Genomic DNA, 24,886 nt, shown 5'->3' on the forward strand with positions numbered 1-24,886 from the left:
AGGATTTGAAATAGCTCAGCTGGAATTCCATCACCTCCACTAGCTTTGTTCATAGTGATGCTTCCTAAGGCCCACTTGACTTCACATTCCAGGATGGCTGACTCTAGGTGAGTGATCACAGCATCATGGTTATCTGGATCATTAGATCTTTTTTGTACGTTTCTTCTGTGTATTCTAGCCACCTCTTCTCAATCTCTTTTGCTTCTGTTAGGTCCATACTGTTTCTGTCCTTTATTGTGCCCACCTTTGCAGGTCAGGAAGCAACAGTTAGAACTGGACATGGAACAACAGACTGGTTCCAAATAGGAAAAGGAGTACGTCAAGGCTGTATACTGTCACCCTGCTTATTGAACTTCTATGCAGAGGACATCAAGAGAAATGCTGGACTGGAAGAAACACAAGCTGGAATCAAGATTGCCGGGAGAAATGTCAATCACCTCAGATATGCAGATGACACCACCCTTATGGCAGAAAGTGAAGAGGAACTAAAAAGCTTCTTGATGAAAGTGAAAGTGGAGAGTGAAAAAAGTGGGCTTAAAGCTCAACATTCAGAAAACGAAGATCATGGCATCCGGTCCCATCACTTCATGGCAAATAGATGGGGAAACAGTGGAAACAGTGTCAGACTTTATTTTTTGGGGCTCCAAAATCACTGCAGATGGTGACTGCAGCCATGAAATTAAAAGACGCTTACTCCTTGGAAGGAAAGTTATGACCAACCTAGATAGCATATTCAAAAGCAGAGACATTACTTTGCCAACAAAGGTCCGTCTAGTCAAGGCTATGGTTTTTCCTGTGCTCATGTATGGATGTGAGAGTTGGACTGTGAGGAAGGCTGAGCACCGAAGAATTGATGCTTTTGAACTGTGGTGTTGGAGAAGACTCTTGAGAGTCCCTTGGACTGCAAGGAGATCCAACCAGTCCATTCTGAAGGAGATCAGCCCTGGGATTCCTATGGAGGGAATGATGCTGAAGCTGAAACTCCAGTACTTTGGCCACCTCATGCGAAGAGTTGACTCATTGGAAAAGACTCTGATGCTGGGAGGGATTGGGGGCAGGAGGAAAAGGGGACAACAGAGGATGAGATGGCTGGATGGCATCACTGACTCGATGGACGTGAGTCTGAGTGAACTCCGGGAGTTGGTGATGGACAGGGAGGCCTCGCGTGCTGCGATTCATGGGGTCTCGAAGAGTCGGACACGACTGAGCGACTGAACTGAACTGAACTTGCATGAAAAGTTCCCTTGGTATCTCTAATTTTTTTGAAGAGATCTCTAGTCCTTCCCATTCTATTGTTTTCCTCTATTTCTTTGCACTGATCACTTAGGAAAGCTTTCTTATCTCTCCTTGCTATTCTTTGGAACTCTGCATTCAGATGGATTTATCTTTTGTTTTGTCCTTTGCCTTTCGCTTCTCCTCTTCCTTCAGCTATTTCTAAGGCATACTCAGACAACCATTTTGCCTTTTTGCATTTATTCTTCTTGCGCTGACTGTCTACACAATGGCTTTCATGAGTAACTCAGACAGTTGCTCTAAGGATGCATCTGGGCACGGCAAATTTACACACACAGACCTACCAGCAACCTTTTGAACACACTCAGTTTAGAAGGAGAACAAAACCTGCCTGCGCCCACCCCAAACAACGAAGGCTAAAGGCTGGTTTTTCCAAGCCGACTATGGAGCACACGGCTGAAGCAGCAGACGGAAAGCCCTGAGCCCCTCCGCTCTTGAGCGGCAGCCCAGGCGTGGCCCTCAGGCCTGCGGTCCCGGCAGCTGCCGGGGCTCCTGACACTGAAGGGTCCCCGGTGTCGGAGGCGGGCGGCAGGCAGCACGGCCGCACACAGGCCCGCCACCTCCAGGAGCGGGCGCTGCCGGTTCGCATGCGGCGATGAGGCTGAGCGCGGGGGCCCAGGCAGCTCCTGCGGCGCCGGCAGTCACAACAGAGAGACTCGGGAATGGCCACTGACCTTCGGGTGCCGCAGCTCCCCTCTCTGTCTGCAGGTCTGCCATGCCTGCAAAGAAACCATCAGGGTCAAAACTCTCTCCTGACCACAGACAATTTACAGATTTGTTCTTTCTTTCTGAAAATTATCAAAGTTAACATATAGTTCTACTATATACTAAAATTATTCTTTTAAGTGGGTGAATTAGGATTTTCAGTTGGGAGGTTTTTTTCAAGTCAACTTCATAGACTCAGACTCCCATCCTGACATACTTCTCCCAACAGTTTCTTTAGTCTCAGGGGTCGGTAACACTAAAAATACTCCTGACAAAGACAGGCACAGGGTGTGAAAGTGTCCTGACACCCGCGGTAGCTGCTTTCGGAGCTGGACTTACTCTAAAGGCTTCAACAAGTGCGATGCAGTCGCTCCTGCTGCTGCCAGCGAAATTCACCTTGTTCCTAGAAACAGACAACAAAGGGCATCACCTGCTCCCAGTAAAACACAGCGGCTTAGAAGCATGAGAGTTAAATACCTGTATCCATCAAGATGCTGCCTGAAAGGCATTGCAAAAAAATTCTTCAAGGAAAGAGATGCCGCTATCAAGAGAATAAACAAAGACAATGTGAGATTCTCAGAAGGGCCTCGCCTTGCACCCTCCGTCACCGCCTGGCCGCTGCACACGCACCGATGATGAGACACTCGTCCAGACACCCGAAGACGTGTCCGAGGACTATGAGTTTGCCGAGCTGCTGACTGACAGGAAGCTGGGCTAGAACCCTTCCTAGGAAGGTCAGCTCACCGTCGTGGGGGTTGTCGTCTTCTCTCCGCCCGCTCACCGCAAGTGCTCCCACCTTCATGAAACAAAGCAGGGCCGTCAGCAAGCGCGGCTTTGCCCACGCCCTTCTTCCCTCAGGCAGGGAGTTTAAGACAGGGACCAGCTGTGGATGAGCAAGGTTCCACAGGGCCTCTGAGTCAGCTTACTAAAGACTGAGACTAAAGGTTTTTTTGAAGCCGAGAACGCCATTTCATTATTTCCACGTAATTCACAGGCTAACGAATGTGGCAGGCCCAATCCCAAATATCCAGCTGCCGCATCATTCACAGCCAGATGGAGCAGACCCCATGCGGAGAAAGATGTCCTCAACTGGATGGGGCGTGTTTTACGGACACCCAAGCAAGTACGAGAGGTACCCCAAGGCCGAGGGCCGGAAGCAGACACGCACAGCCTGCAGACGGGGGCGCCTGGCCAGGCTGCCCACCGCAGGGGCAGAGCCGGAGCCTACCGCAGGGGCAGAGCCGGAGCCCACCGCAGGGGCAGGGCCTCCAGCACCAGGAAGGAGAAGGCTGGCGGGGGCGAGGAGCAGGACTCGAGGGCAGGGGAGAGGGCTCCTGCGGCCGAAGCTGGGGAACAGGGCTGCACTGCGCCCAGCGGCCCTGCCAGGGCTTCTCAGCCTGACCAGCAAACAGCAAGCCTGGTGGGGGGTGGGTGACGGGTGGTGAAAGAGCAGGAGCGGCTAACAAAGCTGGTCTGAACTACTATATAAATCTGGGATCAACCATTAGTCATGAATGCCTAGCCAAGCAAACACTATTTACAACCATCAAAATACCTTAAAGATATCCACATTATGAAACCTATAAAATTCACCCAAAAATCTTAGCTTTTCCAGCACGAACAAGTATGAGAGGGTCCTACCTCCTTGAGCAGAAGGATGGTGCGTTCAATGTCACTCAGACTAGGTGGAGAAAGGGCCGTGGCCAGCAGAGCCCTGGGCTCACCCATGTCAAGTAACTTCAGCTTCAATATCGTGCTTCCTAACGGACAACGCTGAAAAGAAGAGAACTTGAGTTTAGAAACAGAAAAATCAGTAAATCAACTCGCCTACTCACATGACTAGTACTCCAGAGGAAGCAGTGCAAGAGAGGAGGTGAAGAGAATTAAGAAAGGAAAACAGAAAGAGGCAGAGGGCTGGGCGGAGGAGAGAGAGAGAGACCGGGGATGGAGAGACGCAGGAGAGGAGGAGCGGGAGACAGACGGAAGACGGATGATGGAGGGGGTCAGAGAGCGAGGAGGGGAGGGCGGGGGCAGCGGAGCGGCAGCGGCGACGGCGCGGACGGAAGGCGCGCACGGGGCGGCTGGGCACAGCGCTCCTCGGGCCAGCGCCTGGCGCGGCGCGGCCCCTCAGGGGCCCGGGCGGTAAAGCCAGTGCTGGCATTCAAGGCGGCTCTGGTCGCGAGAGGTGCTTCCAGGGCCAGAGTCATATGGCACTCAAAATGCACTCCTTAGACTGCTGGGTAAAACTGCCCATAAAAACCAACTATGAAGATGACCAAAGTTCGTTACCAACATCTCAGGGATGACATGGTTGGGGATGGAGTTGTCCCAGAAATCCTTGTGCACGAGTCTGTAACAGTATCCTTTAGACACCCGTCCAGCGCGGCCTTCAAAGGGGGAACATTCGAATGCTGGCATTAGTTACTTTAACATAAGCATAAAGACGTGTTTCAGAATAACCATTAAATACTAAGGAAAGCTCTGTTATCCTCTACCAAACCAGGTCAGTAAAAACTTCAGAATAGGTCAGTGTTAGAAGCAACCTTATACACAGAAATTAAGTGCTAACTTGTACTCAGTACAGTATCAAATGCACATTTCCAAAGACTACCACATTGGCCCCAGAATGCAACAGCAATCAGAACATTATAAACACCACACCTCTCCTGCAAACACATAGTTCACACTGATAATCGAGCTGACGAGAGAAGCCACGCTTCCCCCAGCGGATGGGCTGGCTGTGCCCTGTCCCCACACCCGTGCGGAAGCGTCCGCCCTTCATGACGACTTCACATGACCTGAGTGTGCAGAGCTCAGACGCAGGCCTGGCCCGTGGAAACTGGCCAATCAATGGCTTTTCTCTTGCGATGGTATCGCTTGTGCAATGAAAACTGCTTTATCCAAAAACAGGATAAAATCTGAGAGCGCGGAAGGCGGGGAGGGGGCTTCTTCATGAATACTCACTTTTAAAAAGTGGGGGCAGCCAGGGAGGTGCCTGTGGAGCCTGGACCCCTGCCCTTTCTGCCCCCCCAACCTGGGAATCCGCCCCCCTTGCCACCAGGAGACTGAGTGGAGTGTCCAGGGTTCTGCCTCCACCCCCACCCCACCCACGTATCTTCAGACAACAGGACTGCACGCAGGAAATCCCAAGGTAATGACAAAACCAAACGCACAACTCCTGGAACCAACGAGTGAAATTGGCGAGTCACCAGACTCAACAGCAGCACAGAAAATAAACCACGTCTATACACTAGAAACGAACGTGTGAAAACCCGAGTGAACACGCCCTCACAATCACTGCAATCCCGCCAATTAAACTGAATCCTTAGATACAGATCTAGCGAAATGGATTCCCTGGTGGCTCTGATGGTAAAAAATCCGCCTGCAATGCAAGAGACCCAGGCGCGATCCCTGCATCGGGAAGATCCCTGGGGAAGGAAATGGCAAACCACTCTGGTATTCTTGCCTAGAGAATTCCATGGACAGACAAGCCTGGCAGGCTATGGTCCATGAGATCACATGACATGACTGAGTGACTAACACTTTCTAGCAGATCACATGCAGAGTCTGTCTGCTGAAAATAACACAATGCTGGCTGACGTCAAAGACACCCTAATAAAGGGAGACACACACACTCAGCGATAGGCGGACTCAGGTCTCCATAAACTCGTGTTCAGGGTTAACCATGTCCTAGCAGCACCAGGGGCAGCTTCTGTGTATGTGTACACAACATCATTCTAAAGTCTACACAGAAAGGCAAAGCCTAACAGAACAGTTAGAACAACCTTGAGAATGAAGAATGGAGGGGTAGGAACCCATCTGCTTCATGTTAAGTTTCACTATGCAGCGATCAAGACAGTGTGTTCTTGGTGAAGGAAAAACAGACGAGAGAACGTAATGAAGAAGCAGAAACAGCCCCAGACAAGCGCAGCCCGTGGTGCGCGCAGAGGTGCGCACGCCCTTCACCAGGAGGAGGACGACGGCGTGGGGACACTGCGCCCAGACAAACCTCATGTCAGCGACGAGAACGGACTGCGTGGATCAGAGACACGGAGGCAAGAACCAGCCGATGCAACTCCAGAGGAAACACGCAGAAACACCTCACAGTCTAGGCTAGGCGAACTGCTCTTATCTGAATCTTAAGCATGATCCATAAAAAGAAAAGCTGATACAACCCAAACCACACCAAAATGTAACTTTTTCTCTATGAAATACCCTGTCAAGAGGAGTAAAGACAAAATACACTCTGGGGGAAACACAGGAAGTCCTCTACATACGACCCTTCAAGCTGCAAGCTTTCAAAGGTGAGAACGTGAGTGCCAGCTTTCGTACCCTGGCACTGTGAAAAGGTGACCACACGCTCCTGGCGGGCATGCCAACACACTCAGCTGCTCAGTGGAGAGGAGGGTCGGGCATGGAAACAGAGTCTGATGCTGTGAGATGCTGTTGCTTTATACGTAAAACTGGTTCCAATAAAGGTAATCTCTGATTAAGACTAAACATACAAAGAGCAAAAACCTTCAAAGGACCCCCCAGTGTGTCGCCAGGCCCCGGGGCTGTGCTGGAACACAAGCACCTTACCTTTCCTCTGCTCACAGCTGGTCTTAGAGGCCCAGCTCAGCCGCAGACTCTGGTAATTCGTGTCTTCATCACAAACCAGAGTTCTGGTCAAACAAAAATCTATAACTGTCATAAAAAAGGGAATGTAAATACCAGGCTAGCAAGAAATAACCGTGACAATCACAGTGCAGAGTGATAAGTCAACTTATGGAACACACAGCCTTTAGAACCGATGTACAAACAGCAGCCTCTGGAAAAGACCAGCCACTCCCGACTGCCCAGGACAGGGCAGTGGTGGTCATGCTCTCCTCCTACGGACTGGGCGTCCGGATGGAAAGAAGACTGCCAGTCAGAGCCCCCGCAGCACAGGGAGCCGGTGCGGGCTGCGCCCCAGCCTCCCAGGACTCGCGGCCACGCAGAAGCACAGCTGAGGCGGGGACAGTCAGGTCTCAGCCGTGTGTGTGTGTGTGTGTGTGTGTGTGCGTGTGTAAGTCAGGTCTCAGCTGTGTGTGTGTGTGTGTACAGTCAGGTCTCAGCCGTGTGTGTATGTGTACAGTCAGGTCTCAGCCCTGAGAGTGTGTGTGTGTATGTGTACAGCCGGGTCTCAGCCGTGTGTGTGTGTGTGTGTGTACAATCAGGTCTCAGCCCTGAGTGTGTGTGTGTGTGTGTGTACAGTCAGGTCTCAGCCCTGAGTGTGTGTGTGTGTGTGTGTGTATACAGTCGGGTCTCAGCCGTGTGTGTGTGTGTGTGTGTGTGTACAGCTGGGTCTCATACGCGTGTGTGTGTGTAGTCAGGTCTCAGCCCTGAGTGTGTGTGTGTGTGTGTGTGTGTGTACACTCAGGTCTCAGCTGTGTGTGTGTGTGTGTGTGTGTGTGTGTGTACAGTCAGGTCTCAGCCGCGTGTGTGTGTGCGCGCACGTGCGTGCATGCTGGGGGGCTGGGGGCGGCTGCTCCGTGTCTGTGTCAGGGTCCTCCCCTCTAACACCTGGGGACAGGGCCCGTGCCGCTCTCCCCATGCCCCAGGCCCAGCACAGAGCAGGCAGGCTCCGTGCAGGAAGAGGGTCTCTCCCCGCCGCACGTGCGCGCCCCTCCTCAGTGCCCCCCCCCACCTCTGGGAGACCCTCTTGCGCGTCCACGACACCACGTGCCCCCAGCCCGTCCTGATGGCTCCACCAGGCTCCAGACACTCCTCCCACCATCACCCGCGGGGACCTCCACTCCCAGACACGGGGCAGGCGGCATCCAGGACCCCGTCCTGTGCACATCCTGCACCCACCTCGCCTTCCGTGCCCCCACCCGACATCCCCTCAGGCTCCATCTCCAGCCTCTTCTCTGGAACTAGAGCCGCCCCCCCCCCCCCCCCCACCACCGTCTTGCAACCCTCCCCAGCAGCCCTTAATCCCCACACACGGACCCACGGTCTGTCCATCTGAGGAGCAGCTCCCTCCTGCCCCTCGTCTAACGACCTGCCCTTCCTGCTGACCAAGCACAGGCCCCCAGCCCCTCTGCCCGCTCCTCACCCTCCGGACACCCACAGCCCACAGGGCGGCACATGGTTACTCATCTCATCGCCCGTCTGTCAGTGCCCGCCCGCCCCCGCATCAGGAGAACAGAGTCACGCTGTGGTCGGCACTGTCTCCCTGCCCCGGGACGGCCTGCTGGCCTGGCCCCACGCCGGCGCCCTGCAGCTCCTCCACACGCGGGCACCCCCAAGTCAAGCCCCCCTCAGCTGTCACCGCTTCACAGAGGGGGCCCCCACGGCCCCAACCAAAAGGTCATTCCTCCCAATTAATGGTAACCCCTTTCTCTGGATGATTGTCCCACGTAACATCCACCTCGACCTGGAACCACACACTTTTTTACCTACCAACTGTCTCTCACCAGACAACACGTCTTGCCCATCCTGCAGGCCTCCCATCGAGAACACTGTCTGGCACGTGTCAGGCTCCCAAACTTTTTCTTGGCTGTGATGCTCCGCGTGCGGAATCTGGTTCCCCGACCAGGGACGCACCCCACACCCCCCGCACCGGGAGCACAATCTGAACCACTGGACCGCCAGGAAGTCCCTCTGGCTCCCAAACATGAACCCACAGCCTCACAGAGTCATCAAGGACACACACGTGGGCGCCCAGCCTGAGTGCCCTCACCCCTGCGCTGACTCGGGGTCCTTCTCAACCACCCTCAACAACGGGGAGGACTTGGGGTCCTCCCTCCAGTCACGATGTCCGGCGGGGCAGCCCCAACGCTCTACTGCCCACAAACCCCTGGCACGCCCCGGATCACTTCCTGTGTAAGTAACCATGCCCAGAGGCTGCCCACGTGAAAGGACGCACGTGCTCGGAGGCCAGCATGGAGCCTGCACCTCCAGAACAGGAGGAGACAGCGACGGGGAGGGGCCTCCCGAGGGATGCACAGGCCACGACTGCCCCGGCCACGCTGGGGGAGACGGGGACCTCACCGTACTTGACGTCTGGAACCGTGACGGAGCTCTCTGCAATGTTGGTGGACAGAATGATCTGGCAAACAAACAAAAAAGAGCAATCTGACTCACTCACACGTATGGGAAGGCATCAGGCAAAGCGAAAATAAAGCAACTCAGAATCACTGAAAGGCAAAAACACTGGACTCAAATTTTAAAATTAGCCATTTTTCTATTTTACACAAAAGTCCACAATCGGTCAAGGGTCTCGGGGTGAGGCGAGGAGGAGGAGTCAGTGCAGGGGGCTCTGCTCCACACCAGTGTGGGACCCTGGACCACTCACCTCATTCTTGTCGTCTGTAAAATGGAGATTACAGCAATACCCACTCGATTATTTGAGTTAATAAATACAGAATGCTCAGAACTGCTCCCGGCCTAAACCGAGCGCTCAGTCAACAGCAGCACGCCCTGCAGCACTGCCGTCTGGGCACTGAGCACCTCCCTGTGTCGGGCCGGCAGCACCACCACAATTCAAGGACAGACAGACATTATCATAAGTAACCTTCCTAACAGCTCTGCAAGGTGGTTTTATTGCCTCTACTTTCAAACAGTAAAATTAAGCCTGGGAGAAGCGAGGGGCCCAAAGGCACACACCTACAAGGGACAGAGCCTCGCGTCATCGGTCCAGTTCCACATGCACGCTCTTAACCCTTCACCTCTATGTAAAGGCACAGCTTTTCCTGGTGGACTCGCTCTCAGGGGTCCGGAGGAGTCCTCAACAGAAACCCAAGCTGCTGCACACAGCAGGCACACAAATGCAGTGGGCAAGCAACGGGGCAAAGACAGCTCTCCTGACCCCAGACTCCTAAGAGCCCTGAGTTGCCGGCAAGGCCTAGGCTGCCCCAGAGACACAGACCCTCTCCTGGAATCAAAGGGGCTGCGCTGCACGTTCGGGGCCCCTGATGACCTGAAGCCACACTCAAAGGGCTGTGATAATATAATCCCATCACCCACCCATAAAGGATGAAAGAAATGCTCTTAAGCAGGATCAAGAGTGTGGGCTCTGACCACAATCTCCAGGGCAGTGCCAGGGACAAGAGGCCCCGAGCCCACGAGAAACAACGCCCTGAGGCTGGGGAAATAACAAACCTTAGCAAACTGACTTACAAAACAAAGGCAAAATGAAATCATACACCTGGCTCATCGGCACGCATGCGTGTGGGTGACTAACCACCAGCTACAGAGCCCGCCACCCACTGGGCTACCACGCTCTCATCAGCAGGGTCTCTAAGGAGAGGGTAGAGTGCAGAACGGGTGCCCTGGCTGTCCCACCTTTCTGTACCCAGGCACTGGACTTAAAAACACGTTGTTCTGTTCCTCCAAAGTCACACTTGAATGGAGTGGATAGACTTGCAACCTAGAAAAGAAGTAAAACATCCACAAACGGAAAATATATACAAAAATTAGTAACTACTCACTAAGATAATTAAAACGATTTAGGGCAGAAACAACACAATGCTTTACAAGTAAAACTCTACAGGTTATCATTTTAAACACACCTTTTATGAACCATGTTTGTGAGAAGTTCGTGCATATAGTTTATTTCACCCAGACCTAGGGAAGATAGTGGAGGAGAAAAAAAGAGATTTGTATTCATTTCTAAAAAACAACCTTTAAGACGACATCTTTTTCAAAGATGGTACTAGCGATTCATTTTCATTGACTTTTTTATCCTCTTCACCTAAAAACATCAGCATTACAAGTGACAAGGGTGTGACGCTGTTTTTGTTGTCGTTCAGTCACGAAGTCGTGTCCAACTCTTTGCAACCCCGTGAGCTGCAGCACACCAGGCTCCCCTGTCCTTCACCATCTCCTGGAGCTTGCTCAAACTCACGTCCATTGAGTTGGTGATGCCAGCCAACCGTCTCATCCTCTGCCGCCCTCTTCTCCCCCTGCTCTCAATCTTTCTCAGCATCAGGGTCTTTTCCAATGAGTCGGCTCTACCAGTAACTCAAAACTATGAGAAGAACTGTATTCTTCCAATGTTTTCCTTTCCACAACAGCGGCTGCCTGTGAGTGCTGGCCCTATGAGTAACTTTACATTTCCTGCCCCCTCCACTGGTTTTCCAAATGCCTTACATTAATTATGCAAAAATCTTACAATCAAAAACTAATATTTAAAAAGTATTGGTCACAAAGATGTGCTACATCTTTTTTATTAGGTTCAGAAACGCTTGATATATACACAGCTTGCATGTGATTTGCCACACCCTGAGTTGTCAATATTTGAACCTCTATGGGTTGAACTGTGTCCCCCAAAGGACGTGGAAGTCCCAACCCCAGTCCCTCAGAATGAGACTTTATTTGCAAATAAAGCATCACTGCAGATCTAATTAGTTAAGAGGAGGTCACACTGGAGAAGACTGGGCCTTTATTTCAATAGGACTGTTCTCCTTGTAAGAAGACACACACGCAGAAAACACCGTGTAACAGTCAAGGCAGGAGGAGAAGTATCGCAGCCTCGAGACAAGGGGGGCCAAAGACTGCCTGCCAGGAGGAGCAGGGAGAGGCCGGGGAGGAGTCCAGCTGGAGCCTCGGGGGAGCAGGGCCCCGAGACACTTTGATTTTTTGCTTCCAGTCTCCATAACAGCCAGAGAATAAATGTCTGCCATTCTAAGCCTTCGTTACAGCAGCCCTAAAAGCTCTAACACAGAACCATTCCCAAAAGATCAATCAATGAAGTGAGCATACTGTCAGACCTGAACTCACATAAACATGTAACAGAAAGACAACAGACTCAACTGTGAGGTGTCACTCGCAGACACCTTGTTCCGGTGACGTTCAGCGGCGAGGAAGCACGCGCCTCGAGTCGGGTGTTCCAGGCGCGCGCTGCCCTGGCTCCACTCCGGCCCTTTCTTCCCACAATGTTACGCACACAGAAAGCTCTAACAAGTATTTATATGGGCAAATGCAGCTCCACACCACTGCCAGCCAACGGTTGTCTTCTGGATACAAAACTAATCAGTATCAACTTAAGCAAAACATGATCAGAGCTTTCAACCCACATGCTGTGTTCCAGAGTAAAATAAGTTACCTTTATTCATGCTTTTTGTTCTCCACCAAAACTAGCACAAATACCCATATGTTCTATATATTACTTTCCAACAACAAAAAAAATACATGAATTGTCATAAGGTTTCATCAAGCTATATCACTTGATTAAAAAAATCATTAAAAAACCATCATTTTGAAAAAGTACAATTTTAACATAAATTAATCTTGTCAAATTAATAAAAGATGCTTGCTCCTTGGAAGAAAAGCTATGACAAACCTAGACAGCATATTAAAAAGCAGAGACATTACTTTGCCAACAAAAGTCGATCTAGTCAAAGCTATGGTTTTTCTAGCAGTCATGTATGGATGTGAGAGTTGGACCATAAAGAAAGCTGAGCGCTGAAGGACTGATGCTTTTGAACTGTGGAGAAGTTCAAAACTGTCAGAGAAGACTCTTGAGGGTCCCCTGGACACCAAGGAGATCAAACCAGTCAATCCTAAAGGTTATCAACCCTGAATATTCATTGGAAGGATTGATGCTGAAGCTGAAGCTCCAATACTTTGGCCACCTGATGCCAAGAAATGACTCATTAGAAAAGACCCTGATGCTGCGAAAGATTGAAGGCAGCAGAAGGGGACGACAGATGATGAGATGGTTGGATGGCATCACCGACTCAATGAACATGAGTTTGAGCAAACTCTGGGAGTTGGTGTGAAGGATAGGGAAGTCTGGCATGCTGTAGTCCATGGGGTTGCAAAGAGTCAGACACAACTGAGGGACTGAACTGAACTGCATATTGTCAAGTATCTTAAACAGATTATTTTCTCAAATACTAAAGAGAAAAGAACTTGAGGACTACCTTGATTATTTTCATGGTATTACAATAATGACGTTATTATTAATAAACTTTAAATACAGTTCAGTTCAGTTGCTCAGTCGTGTCTGACTCTTTGCGACCCCATGAATCGCAGAACGCCAGGCCTCCCTGTCCATCACCAACTCCCAGACGGATGACAATTACTTCAAAAATAGCAAACTTAACATAGTCGATTTTTTCCCGAAGCGGGTCAGACTGCCCTCAAAAATAAGATTAAATTCATTATTAATGTTTTTAGAAACACAAAGGGTTATAGCAAGAAGTCAAACTAAGAACCCCATCCATTCCCATCCCCAGTGTCCCACAATAAACCTACTCTACAAATAACCATATTTCACCATATGTGCTAGACACAAACCAGCCTCCATCCTAAGCACAATTCCACATCATGGAAGGACGGCACTCACCTGGCAGAAACACCAGCACGCTGCTCCGCTCTGACAGAAACGGGCTGCCTGACTGGGTCTTGGCCCTGTTAACAGGTGAGGTGCACAAACATTAGTCAAGGTGAAGTAGCCATAGTTTTTTAGAGTCCTGGTAGTACAGGCTTCTAACCATGAGAGGCTCTTACCTCCAGGTCACCCACTGCAACATTCTGTCCTTTACATAAGACAACACAGGGGCCCCAGGACGGGAGACACAGCCCAAAGCCCCACAGGGAACCAAGAGGCCTCCAGCCTCCTGACTACTTTGTTCCATTAAAACTCATCATCAGCAAAAGTCTTTGATGTTTAGTTACTGTAATCTAGACCCTCAAAATACAAGAGATTTAGAAAAACTATTACAAACAAAACTTAAACTTATAAGGAATTGAAACAATTATCATTTTTATAGACCAAGATCTCAGACCATCCCCTTGCCTCCTGCCTCCATCAGCCCGTCCACTTCGTGTGAACTCAGAAGTCTGATTCCTCCACAAACCCCCGCGGCCCGCCCGGGTGCCAGGCGTCCCGCACGCGGGCCGGCACAGCAGCGAGACAGTCCGCTCCCTGCCCTGCTGACACCCCAGCTGGAGAGACCTACAAGAACAAGGAAGTGGGAACCTTCAGCTCCGCAATGAGAGCATGACGGGAACGGGCAGGGCCACAGAGCTGCAGCCACTGGGCTACCCCCTCACCCTGCCTCCTTCTCTGTGGCTACTATTCCCAGGAATGGCGGGGACTGTTGTTTCTTAGCTTTTCCAAGAATTAAAAAAAAAAAAAAAGATTAGAGTGGAAATTAATGAAATAGTGAAAGAAAAGCAACAGAAAAACAAAAACCTAGCTCTTTGAAAAGACAAACTGACAAATCTACCTACTTTGACCAAAGAAAACCAGAGTCCAATTACTACAATCGGAAATGAAAGAGGGGCTTCCCTGGTGGCGAGGTAGATAAGAGTCCATCTGCCAATGCACGGGACATACGTTTGATCTCTGGTGTTGGAGGATTCCACATGCCATGGGGTAGCTAAGCCCATGCGCCACGATGACTGGGCCCACGTGTGGCAGCTACTGAAGCCCATGTGCCTGGAGCCTGTGCTCCACAGCAAGAGAAGCCTGCACTCACAGGAGGAGCCGCGCTCCGCAACGAGAGACAGCCTCAGCACAGCCACTAAGACCCCCAGCCAAAATGAATAATTAATCAAACTACTTTCTGTTAAAAAATAAAATAAGGTGCTGCTATTAAAACAAAAGAAATGAAAGAGAAGACACCCCTGCTGACTTTACGGAAAGGAAAAGGACCTTAAAGGAGAACCACAAACAACCAAAAGCCAACAGATTAGAAACGGACATGAAATGGACACAGTCCTAAAAGACACAAACCACTGAAACTGATCAAAGGAAACAGGTAGCCTGCACAGCCGGCGGCACTGCAGGAGAGCTGGCGGCACCCAGCCTCCCCGCGCCCCAGAGCCGCACGTGGCTGCAGGGGAGGCGGCCGCAGCTCTTCAGGCAACCACACCGCACGGTGTCAAAGACCAGGACCGCAACTGAAGGTTAACCAGGCAAAGACACATTTACCTGCAAGCAACGGCTGAATCAAAAGGTTCTCACCAGAATAGGACAAGCCAGAAGATTATGGGAAAATATCATAAAATATCTGAGAGAACAATAAAAATGGGTGCATTTGATATATGTAAATTACATATCAATAAAGTTATTTAAACTAAAAAATTAGAAAAAGTACAAGTAAGGAGAGAAATAGCAACCAAATTTTACATGTAACAAAACTGTTTCGCAAATGTGACACATTTTTAGCCACATAAAAACTGAGAAGGTTTACCAGCAGACTCAAACTTTTGAAGGACATGCTTTGGGAAGAATGGAAACAATCTAAGAAAGTCTAAGATGAAAGAATGATGCATAAAATGACATGTATTTGAGTAAGTGTAAACACACTGATCATATAAAAATAACAAAAAACTGCGGGAGCTTAAAAACAGTTAAAGTAGTCCTCGTTTGCACGTAAGCTGTACTTTCCAACTCGGGTGCCAAGCACTGCTCAAGCCCCAGCGCACACGTGGTCCTGGCACACCCCTGGCCCTGTTGCCGGAGCAGCGGAGGAGTCCGGATCCAGACAGACGCAAGTGCAGTGTCGGCAGAAATCTATTCTGAAGGCACGGAACACGGCTGCCTCCCTCCACGGCAAGAGGGCAGGACAACAACACCTTGATGCTTACTGCACATTCACAGCACACAACCACCAACTAAAGAGAAGGCCTGTGCGTGCCTCGGGTCCACAGAGAACAGCCTTCCCAGAAGCCGAGGGCTGGCTACCATGAGGACGTGGCATCTATATTCTGCTTGCTGTTCCAATACATAAACGGTAAAAGTTTTTAATGCAGTGCAATATCGTGGAAGACTCTAACCACCCCTGTAACCTAAAACTGCCCTTAAGGGAAAATACCTTCTAGGTTTCAAAGAGCCAGTCAATGAACAAGCATGGGCGACTGCTTAGAATCAGGAATAGAGCTTTGAGATAAATGGAATCCAAGGCCAAGAAAGCGTTCGACAGCCTCTCCCACGGCGTCCTGAGAGTTTCACCTTGGGCGTGCAGGGCACGACCTCTGCATGTCTATCTTCAGCCTACTGTTTCCAGCTTGAAACCTGTCAGCCCTAAAACTGTACTTAGTATGGTTTTAGCTACTTTAAAATAGAAATTTCCAGTAAAACATTTGTTAGATACTAACTTTAATTTTAAAATATATAGAGTGACCACTGAAAAGATATCTACAGTTAATATTATAAAAACATTAAAATGCTTCATAATGAACAAAGACTTCCCAATCCCACTGAAGTTCACTGCCCACTGGAGGATCTCTTACCCACTCTCCTTCATGTCCAAGTCATCAAACATCTGAATCAGGGAGATGGCAACTTCATAGACAGCCCTGGTTATCACTGGCTCCTCCAGGAGGTGGGGAGAAAGCTAGAAAGAGGAAGAAGGGAAGCTGGAATACCAGACAGGCTCACCAAGGGAGCTCGTAACAAATGAACACGGTATTGCTGGCAGCCAGGATCCAGGCGCCTGCTAAACAACAAGCCCCCGACACACAGCCCCCACCAGCACTGCCCTGACCCGTCGCTGGGGCCGCGGAGCAGTCAGGGTGCACACAGGCGGACGTCAATCATCGGGCAGGACATCTGTTCTGAAGACATGGAAATGTCTTCATTTTCAATGCCCGCAGAGCCAAGAGGAGCCTCCCGTGCCCTCTGTCAACTGCCCTCGAGAGCCGAGGACTGAGCCCCCCGGGAAGCCAACCAGAGCCGGGAAAGGAAGCAGCCCGTCTGCACCTGCGACAGCAGCCACTGCACCCCAGGCACCAAGGCTCTGCGGGGCGACGCCTGCTCGCGGCTGCGTCAGCACCAGCCAGGGAGCCCAGGCACCAAGGCTCTGCGGGGCGACGCCTGCTCGCGGCTGCGTCAGCACCAGCCAGGGAGCCCAGGCACCAAGGCTCTGCGGGGCGATGTCTGCTCGCGGCTGCGTCAGCACCAGCCAGGGAGCCCAGGCACCAAGGCTCTGCGGGGCGATGTCTGCTCGCGGCTGCGTCAGCACCAGCCAGGGGGCCCAGGCACCAAGGCTCTGCAGGGCGATGTCTGCTCGCGGCTGCGTCAGCACCAGCCAGGGGGCCCAGGCACTTTAAAACTGCCCTTCAGGTAGCCTCTCCGCAACAATGGGGTTCAGCCACTCCCACCACCCCCGGTGAGGTCAGGACCACCGGTCTGAGCTGACAGCGTTCACATGGCAGAGGCCGTCACTGGGAACGCATCTCCCCAGAGTATCCACCATGACATCGTATCACAGTTTCCCTAAGATCTATTTTATAGCCATGCTGCAGTTTCTCACCAAGAATAAGAAGGCTTTTTTGTTTAACAATTTTACTTATCAAGTACTGTATAAAAGACATAGCATTTGTTTGTGTGCAGAACACATCAGAAAAAGACTTCAGAAGTTAGCTACAAATACAAACTTTTTTCCAATTTTTAGAGTAAATTAAGTCAGTTACTACTTAAATAATCTGTTTCATTATTACAATTCTACTAATGTAAGTATGACAAATTATCTTCTGTTTAGTCAATTAACTCTGAATAAACATTCTTGATGTTTAACCTTTACCTTAAGTGCTCTTCTACTTTATCCAGCCACCAGTACTTACCACACTGCTGCTGCTGCTAAGTCGCTTCAGTCATGTCCGACTCTGCGCGACCCCACAGACAGCCTCCTACCGGGCCCCTCTGTCCCTGGGATTCTCCAGGCAAGAACACTGGAGTGGGTTGCCATTTCCTTCTCCAATGCATGAAAGTGAAAAGTGAAAGTGAAGTCGCTCACTTGTGTCCGACTCTTAGCAACCCCATGGACTGCAGCCTACCAGCTCCGCCGTCCATGGGATTTTCCAGGCAAGAGTACTGGAGTGGGGCGCCGTTGCCTTCTCCATTTACCACATTACAGCCATACAAAGAAGGTACAGAGAAAAGGTACACTCTTCAAACCTCCAACAGTAACACCCACACCCGACTAGAGCTGCTTTCCTACAAACAAGCTGTGGGAAAAGCACAGCGCTGGCTGCCAAGGTCTCACTGAGCTCTAGAATCCAAGCCCAGAGAGCACCTCGTGAATGGGATCTCCAAGCCCATGTGACTCAGGTGCCAAGGACGCAAGCGGCAACCTCAGCCTCCGTTTGCACAAAGGAGACCCAAAGACGACACGGGCGCCGGGCCTCCCACTGCTGGCGAGCCTGGGGCAGGCAGGCAGGCAGGGCGCCCCGCAGAGAGCAGGACCCACCACACCCCAGTCAACAGTGTGGGAAGCAGCGGGCAGGAGCACAGAGGGAAGCGTGGATGCTCACACAGGTGCAGCCGGGGCGACTCCATCTGCCCCCCGCCCCACCGCATTCCCGGACCATGACCCTCGGCAGAGTGGGGCAGAAGCGCCCGTGTCTCTGTTCCCACCTGAGGTCCAGGACCCTGAGTGTCTGCCTCCATCTGAGACGGCCTCACCCAGGCCTAGGCAGCAACTTGAGGAGGAGAGCAGGGCTTCTATGAGTGAGAGACTGAGCAGGTGGGGGAATATGGATGGACGGGGGAGTACAATATGGACAGGGGAGGGTCCAATTTTATCCTGTCTCATGCCATCCTGCCAAAATGACCAAAACAACAGAATGATCTCTGTTCGTTTCCAAGGCAAATCATTCAGTATCACAGTAAACCAAGTCTACACCCCAACTGGTAATGCTGAAGAAGCTGAACGATTCCATGAGGAGCTATAAGCCATCCAGAACTAACACCAAAAAAAAAATAATGTCCTTTTCATCATCAGATCAGATCAGTCGCTCAGTCGTGTCCAACTCTTTGCGACCCCATGAATCGCAGCACACGAGGCCTCCCTGTCCATCACTAACTCCCGGAGTTCACTCAGACTCACGTCCATCGAGTCGGTGATGCCATCCAGCCATCTCATCCTCTGTTGTCCCCTTCTCCTCTTGCCCCCAATCCCCCCCAGCATCAGAGTCTTTTCCAATGAGTCAACTCTTCACATGAGGTGGCCAAAGTACTGGAGTTTCAGCTTTAGCATCATTCCTTCCAAAGAAATCCCAGGGCTGATCTCCTTCAGAACGGACTGGTTGGATCTCCTTGCAGTCCAAGGGACTCTCAAGAGTCTTCTCCAATACCACAGTTCAAAAGCATCAATTCTTCAGTGCTCAGCCTTCTTCACAGTCCAACTCTCACATCCATACATGACCACAGGAAAAACCATAGCCTTGACTAGACGGACCTTTGTTGGTGAAGTAATGTCTCTGCTTTTGAATATGCTACCTAGGTTGGTCATAACTTTCCTTCCAAGGAGTAGGCGTCTTTTAATTTCATGGCTACAGTTACCATCTGCAGTGATTTTGGAGCCCAGAAAAAAAAAGTCTGACACTGTTTCCCCATCTATTTGCCATGAAGTGATGGGACCAGATGCCATGATCTTCGTTTTCTGAATGTTGAGCCAACTTTTTCACTCTCCACTTTCACTTTCATCAAGAGGCTTTTGAGTTCCTCTTCACTTTCTGCCATAAGGGTGGTGTCATCTGCATATCTGAGGTTATTGATATTTCTCCTGGCAATCTTGATTCCAGCTTGTGTTTCTTCTAGTCCAGCATTTCTCATGATGTACCCTGCATAGAAGTTAAATAAACAGGGTGACAACAGACAGCCTTGACGAACTCCTTTTCCTATTTGGAACCAGTCTGTTGTTCCATGTCCAGTTCTAACTGTTTCGTCCTGACCTGCATACAAATTTCTCAAGAGGCAGATCAGGTGGTCTGGTATTCCCATCTCTTTCAGAATTTTCCACAGTTTATTGTGATCCACACAGTCAAAGGCTTTGGCATAGTCAATAAAGCAGCAATAGATGCTTTTCTGGAACTCTCTTGCTTTTTCCATGATCCAGTGGATGTTGGCAATTTGATCTCTGGTTCCTCTGCCTTTTCTAAAACCAGCTTGAACATGAGGAAGTTCACGGTTCACATATTGCTGAAGCCTGGCTTGGAAAATTTTGAGCATTACTTTACTAGCGTGTGAGATGAGTGCAATTGTGCGGTAGTTTGAGCATTCTTTGGCATTGCCTTTCTTTGGGATTGGAATGAAAACTGACCTTTTCCAGTCCTGTGGCCACTGCTGAGTTTTCCAAATTTGCTGGCATATTGAGTGCAGCACTTTCACAGCATCGTCTTTCAGGATTTGGAATAGCTCAACTGGAATTCCATCACCTCCACTAGCTTTGTTCATAGTGATGCTTTCTAAGGCCCACTTGACTTCACATTCCAGGATGTCTGGCTCTAGGTCAGTGATCACACCATCGTGATTATCTGGGTCGTGAAGATCTTTTTTGTACAGTTCTTCTGTGTATTCTTGCCACCTCTTCTTAACATCTTCTGCTTCTGTTAGGTCCATACCATTTCTGTCCTTTATCGAGCCCATCTTTGCATGAAATGTTCCTTTGGTATCTCTGATTTTCTTGAAGAGATCCCTAGTCTTTCCCATTCTGTTGTTTTCCTCTATTTCTTTGCATTGATCGCTGAAGAAGGCTTTCTTATCTCTTCTTGCTATTCTTTGGAACTCTGCATTCAGATGTTTATATCTTTCCTTTTCTCCTTTGCTTTTCACCTCTCTTCTTTTCACAGCTATTTGCAAGGCCTCCCCAGACAGCCGTTTTGCTGTTTTGCATTTCTTTTCCATGGGAATGGTCTTGATCCCTGTCTCCTGTACAATGTCACAAACCTCATTCTATAGTTCATCAGGCACTCTAAGAAGGAAGTCAAGAGATACCTGGAATAAGAGGCAAGTTTGAGCTTGGAGTACAAAATGAAGCAGGACAAAGGCTAACAGAGTTTTGCCAAGAGAACGCACTGGTCATAGCAAACACCATCCTCCAACAACACAAGAGATGACTCTACGCATGGACATGAATAGATAGTCAATACAGAAATCACATTGATTATATTCTTTGAGCTGAAGATGGAGAAGCTCTATACAGTCAGCAAAAACAAGACTGGGAGTTGACTGTGGCTCAGATCAGTTCAGTTCAGTTCAGTCGCTCAGTTGTGTCCGACTTTGTGACCCCATGAACCGCAGCACACCAGGCCTCCCTGTCCATCACCAACTGCCAGAGTCCACCCAAACCCATGTCCATCGAGTCGGTGATGCCATTCAACCATCTCATCCTCTGTTGTCCCCTTCTCCTCCTGCCTTAAACCTTTCCCAGCATCAGGATTTTTTCAAATGAGTCAGCTCTTCACATCAGGTGGCCAAAGTACTGGAGTTTCAGCTTCAACATCAGTCCTTCCAATGAACACCCAGGACTAATCTCCTCTAGGATGGACTGGTTGGATCTCCTTGCAGTCCAAGGGACTCGCAAGAGTCTTCTCGAACACAACAGTTCAAAAGCATCAATTCTTCAGCGCTCAGCTTTCTTTATAGTCCAACTCTCCCATCCATACATGACCACTGGAAAAACCATAGCCTTGAGTAGACGGACCTTTCTTGGCAAAGTAATGTCTCTGCTTTTGAATATGCTGTCTAGGTTGGTCATAACTTTCCTTCCAAGGAGTAAGCGTCTTTTAATTTCATGGCTGCGATCACCATTTGCAGTGATTTTGGAGCCCAGAAAAATAAAGTCAGACTCTGTTTCCACTGTTTCCCCATCTATTTGACATGAAGTGATGGGACCAGATTCCATGATCTTAGTTTTCTTAATGTTGAGCTTTAAGCCAACTTTTTCACTCTCCTCTTTCACTTTCATCAAGAGGCTCTTTAGTTCTTCTTCACTTTCTGCCATAAGGTGGTGTCATCTACATAGATCATGGACTCCTTATTGCCAAATTCAGACTTAAATTGAAGAAAGTAGGGAAAACCACTAGACCATTCAGATATGACCTAAATCAAATCCCTTACAATTATACAGTATACATGATAAATAGATTCAAGGGATCAGATCTGATAGACAGACTGCCTGAAGAATTATGGAAAAAGGTTTGTAATATTGTACAGGAGGCGTTGATCAAAACCATCCCCAAGAAAAAGAAATGCTAAAAGGCAAAATGGTTGTCTGAGGAGGCCTTACAAACAGCTGAGAAAAGAAGAGAAGCCAAACGCAAAGGAGAAAAGGAAAGATGTACCCATCTGAATGCAGAGTTCCAAAGAATAGCAAGAAGAGATAAGAAAGCCTTCCTAAGTGACAATGCAAAGAAATAGAGGAAAACAATAAAATGGGAAAGACCAGAAATCTCCTCAAGAAAATCAGAGACATCAAGGGAACATTACATGCAAAGATGGGCACAACAGAGGACAGAAATGGTATGGACCTAACAGAAGCAGAACACATTAAGAAGAGGTGGCAAGAATACACAGAAGAACTGTACAAAAAAGATCTTCACAACCCAGATAACCACTACGGTGTGGTCACTCTCCTAGAGCCAGACATTGAGGAGTGTGAAGGCAAGTGGGCCTTAGGAAGTATCACCAGGAACAAATGTAGTGGAGGTGATGGAATTCCAGCTGAGCTATTTCAAATCCTAAAAGCTGATGCTGTGAAAGTGCTGCACTCAATATGCCAGCAAATTTGGAAAACTCGGCAGTGGACACAGGACTGGAAAAGGTCAGTTTTCATTCCAATCCCAAAGAAAGGCATTGCCAAAGAATGTACAAACTATCACACAATTGCACTCATCTCACATGCTAGCAAAGTAATGCTCAAAATTCTTCAAGTGAGGCTTCAACAGTACGTGAACTGAGAACTTACAAATGTTCAAGTTGGATTTAGAAAAGGCAGAGGAACCCAAGATCAAATTGCCAACATCTGCTGGATCACAGAAAAAACAGGAGAATTTCAGGAAAATATCTAATTCTGCTTCATCGACTACACTAAAGCCTTTGACTGTTGTCAATGACAACAAATTGTGAAAATTCTTCAAGAGATGGGAACATGACACCACCTGACCTGCCTCCTGAGGAACCTGTGTGCAGGTCAAGAAGCAACAGTCAGAACTGGACATGGAACAACAGACGGGTTCCAAATTCAGAAGGGAGCACGTCAAGGCTGTATATTGTCACCCTGCTTATTTAACTTCTATGCAGAGTACATCTGGGCTGGGCTGGGCTGGGCTGGAAGAAGCACAAGCTGGAATCAAGATTGCAGGGAGAAATATCAATAACCTCAGATAACGCAGATGACACCACCCTTATGGCAGAAAGTGAAGAGGAACTAAAGAGCCTCTTGACAAAGGTAAAAGAGGAGAGTGAAAAAGCTGGCTTAAAACTCAACATTCAAAAAATGAAGATCACGGCATCTGGTCTCATCACTTCATGGCATATAGATGTGGAAATAGGGACAGTCTTTATTTTCCTGGGCTCCAATATCACTGCTGATGGTGACTGCAGCCATGAAATTAAAAGACGCTTGATCCTTGGAAGAAAAGCTATGACCAACCTAGACAGTGTATTAAAAAGCAGAGACATTACTTTGCCGACAAAGGTCTGTATAATCAAAGCTATGGTTTTTCCAGTAGTCATGTATGGACGTGAGAGTTTGGCCATAAAGAAAACTGAAAGCCAAAGAATTGATGCTTTTTAACTGTGATGTTGGAGAAGACTCTTGATAGTCCCTTGGACTGCAAGGAGATCCAACCCGTCCATCCTAAAGGAAATGAGTCGTGAATATTCACTGGAAGAACTGATGGTGAAACTCCAATAGCTTGGCAACCTGATGCAAGAGCTGACTCATTGAAAAAGACCCTGATGCTGGGAAAGATTGAAGGCGGGAGGAGAAGAGGACAACAGAGGATGAAATGGTTGGATGGCATCACTGACTCAATGAACGTGCGTGTGAGGAAGCTCGAGAGAGGGTGAAGAACAGGGAAGCCCAGCGTGCCGCAGTCCATGGAGTCGCAAAGAGTCAGACATGGCTGAGCGACTGAACAAGAAACACCCTCCTCCCAAATCCCCTCAATGGACTAAGCTGTGCTCCCGGGCGTGGGCCGTCCTCCAGAAGGAACCCACAGGCAGGCCCAGGGAGTGGGACCCACTCTACTTCCGGCCCAGGTGCAGGTCACGGTGGCCACAGCTCGTCTCAGGGCACGGTTACATTCGTGAACTTCCTGGGGCAGGGTTGTAAGCAGCCTTGGCAATTAAAACAAGCTGAAAATCAAGCACGAGAAAGACGCTTCAAAGGAGCCTGGAGGGAACCGCAGAGTTAGTCACAGAACAACCAGGAGGGCTCCACGGGCCACGGGACGGGTCCATTTCCAGACGCGTGGTGCCAACAGCATCAAGAATCGGGGCCGGCGACGCGGCCCGAGCGCCCCGGCCTCGCGAGGTGGCTGCTGCAGACGCAGGCCAGTCAGGCGTGGCGCCAAGCAAGCAGTGCGAGTTGGGTCTGGCGAAAGCTGTGAGCAGCAGGGCACCGAATCAGGGGTTCCTCAGGTGAGAGACTCAGGGCTCTTTAAATGTGGACAAGACGCTGGGAAAGGGGTGGGGAACAGGGCCGTGGATACGCTGAGGCCCCTGCGTAGGAGGTGGGAAGGGACGGGACTGACACGCGGAGGAGAGGCTGCCCCCCAGGAGGGTCTCGCGTAGACTGCACAGCGAGGGACCACGACAGCACCGGGCATCTCGGTGAGAAGACCGTGTTAACACAGGTCCTCTGAGTCCTAGGGTTAGGAGAGAAGCTACACGAAGCACGTAAAAATTAATCCAGAGCTACGTCTTGCGTGTCCATTCACTGAAAGAGTAACTGACAGCGACCGGGAGATGTAAACACAGCCGGGCCCGGCGTCCTCCCAAAGGAGCACGACCCAGCAGCCCGCCGGGGCTCACACCTGGGTCCAGGCCTGACCCCTCCTCAGCACGACCAGGAGGAATCGACAGGAGCTGGTGAGATTGTGGTCAGCAGAAGAGAGTGTAAAGCTTGTCTACTGGTATTCCAGAACGGGTCAGACAAGGCACGGTGCTCCAACATTA

General features: G+C 49.8%; 1 protein-coding gene across 7 annotated transcripts in view; it reads right to left on the minus strand.

The window, feature by feature from the left end:
- TDRD9 (tudor domain containing 9) overlaps positions 1 to 24,886 on the minus strand; it is a 111,944-nt gene that overhangs the window by 48,708 nt on the left and 38,350 nt on the right. For all 7 annotated transcript variants that reach the window (XM_044932825.1, XM_025271108.2, XM_044932824.1 and 4 more), the window contains 12 exons: positions 16,213 to 16,316; positions 13,316 to 13,380; positions 10,536 to 10,590; positions 10,309 to 10,393; positions 9,016 to 9,073; positions 6,580 to 6,684; positions 4,288 to 4,385; positions 3,640 to 3,771; positions 2,629 to 2,794; positions 2,476 to 2,539; positions 2,338 to 2,401; positions 1,968 to 2,012 (listed from right to left, as the gene is read on the minus strand). In XM_044932825.1, the coding sequence (XP_044788760.1) occupies positions 1,968 to 2,012; positions 2,338 to 2,401; positions 2,476 to 2,539; positions 2,629 to 2,794; positions 3,640 to 3,771; positions 4,288 to 4,385; positions 6,580 to 6,684; positions 9,016 to 9,073; positions 10,309 to 10,393; positions 10,536 to 10,590; positions 13,316 to 13,380; positions 16,213 to 16,316 (1,041 nt within the window). The remainder of the gene's footprint in view (positions 1 to 1,967; positions 2,013 to 2,337; positions 2,402 to 2,475; positions 2,540 to 2,628; positions 2,795 to 3,639; positions 3,772 to 4,287; positions 4,386 to 6,579; positions 6,685 to 9,015; positions 9,074 to 10,308; positions 10,394 to 10,535; positions 10,591 to 13,315; positions 13,381 to 16,212; positions 16,317 to 24,886) is intronic.

The sequence above is a fragment of the Bubalus bubalis genome, chromosome 20, assembly GCF_019923935.1.
Source record: "Bubalus bubalis isolate 160015118507 breed Murrah chromosome 20, NDDB_SH_1, whole genome shotgun sequence".
NCBI classification, from domain to species: Eukaryota; Metazoa; Chordata; class Mammalia; order Artiodactyla; family Bovidae; genus Bubalus; species Bubalus bubalis.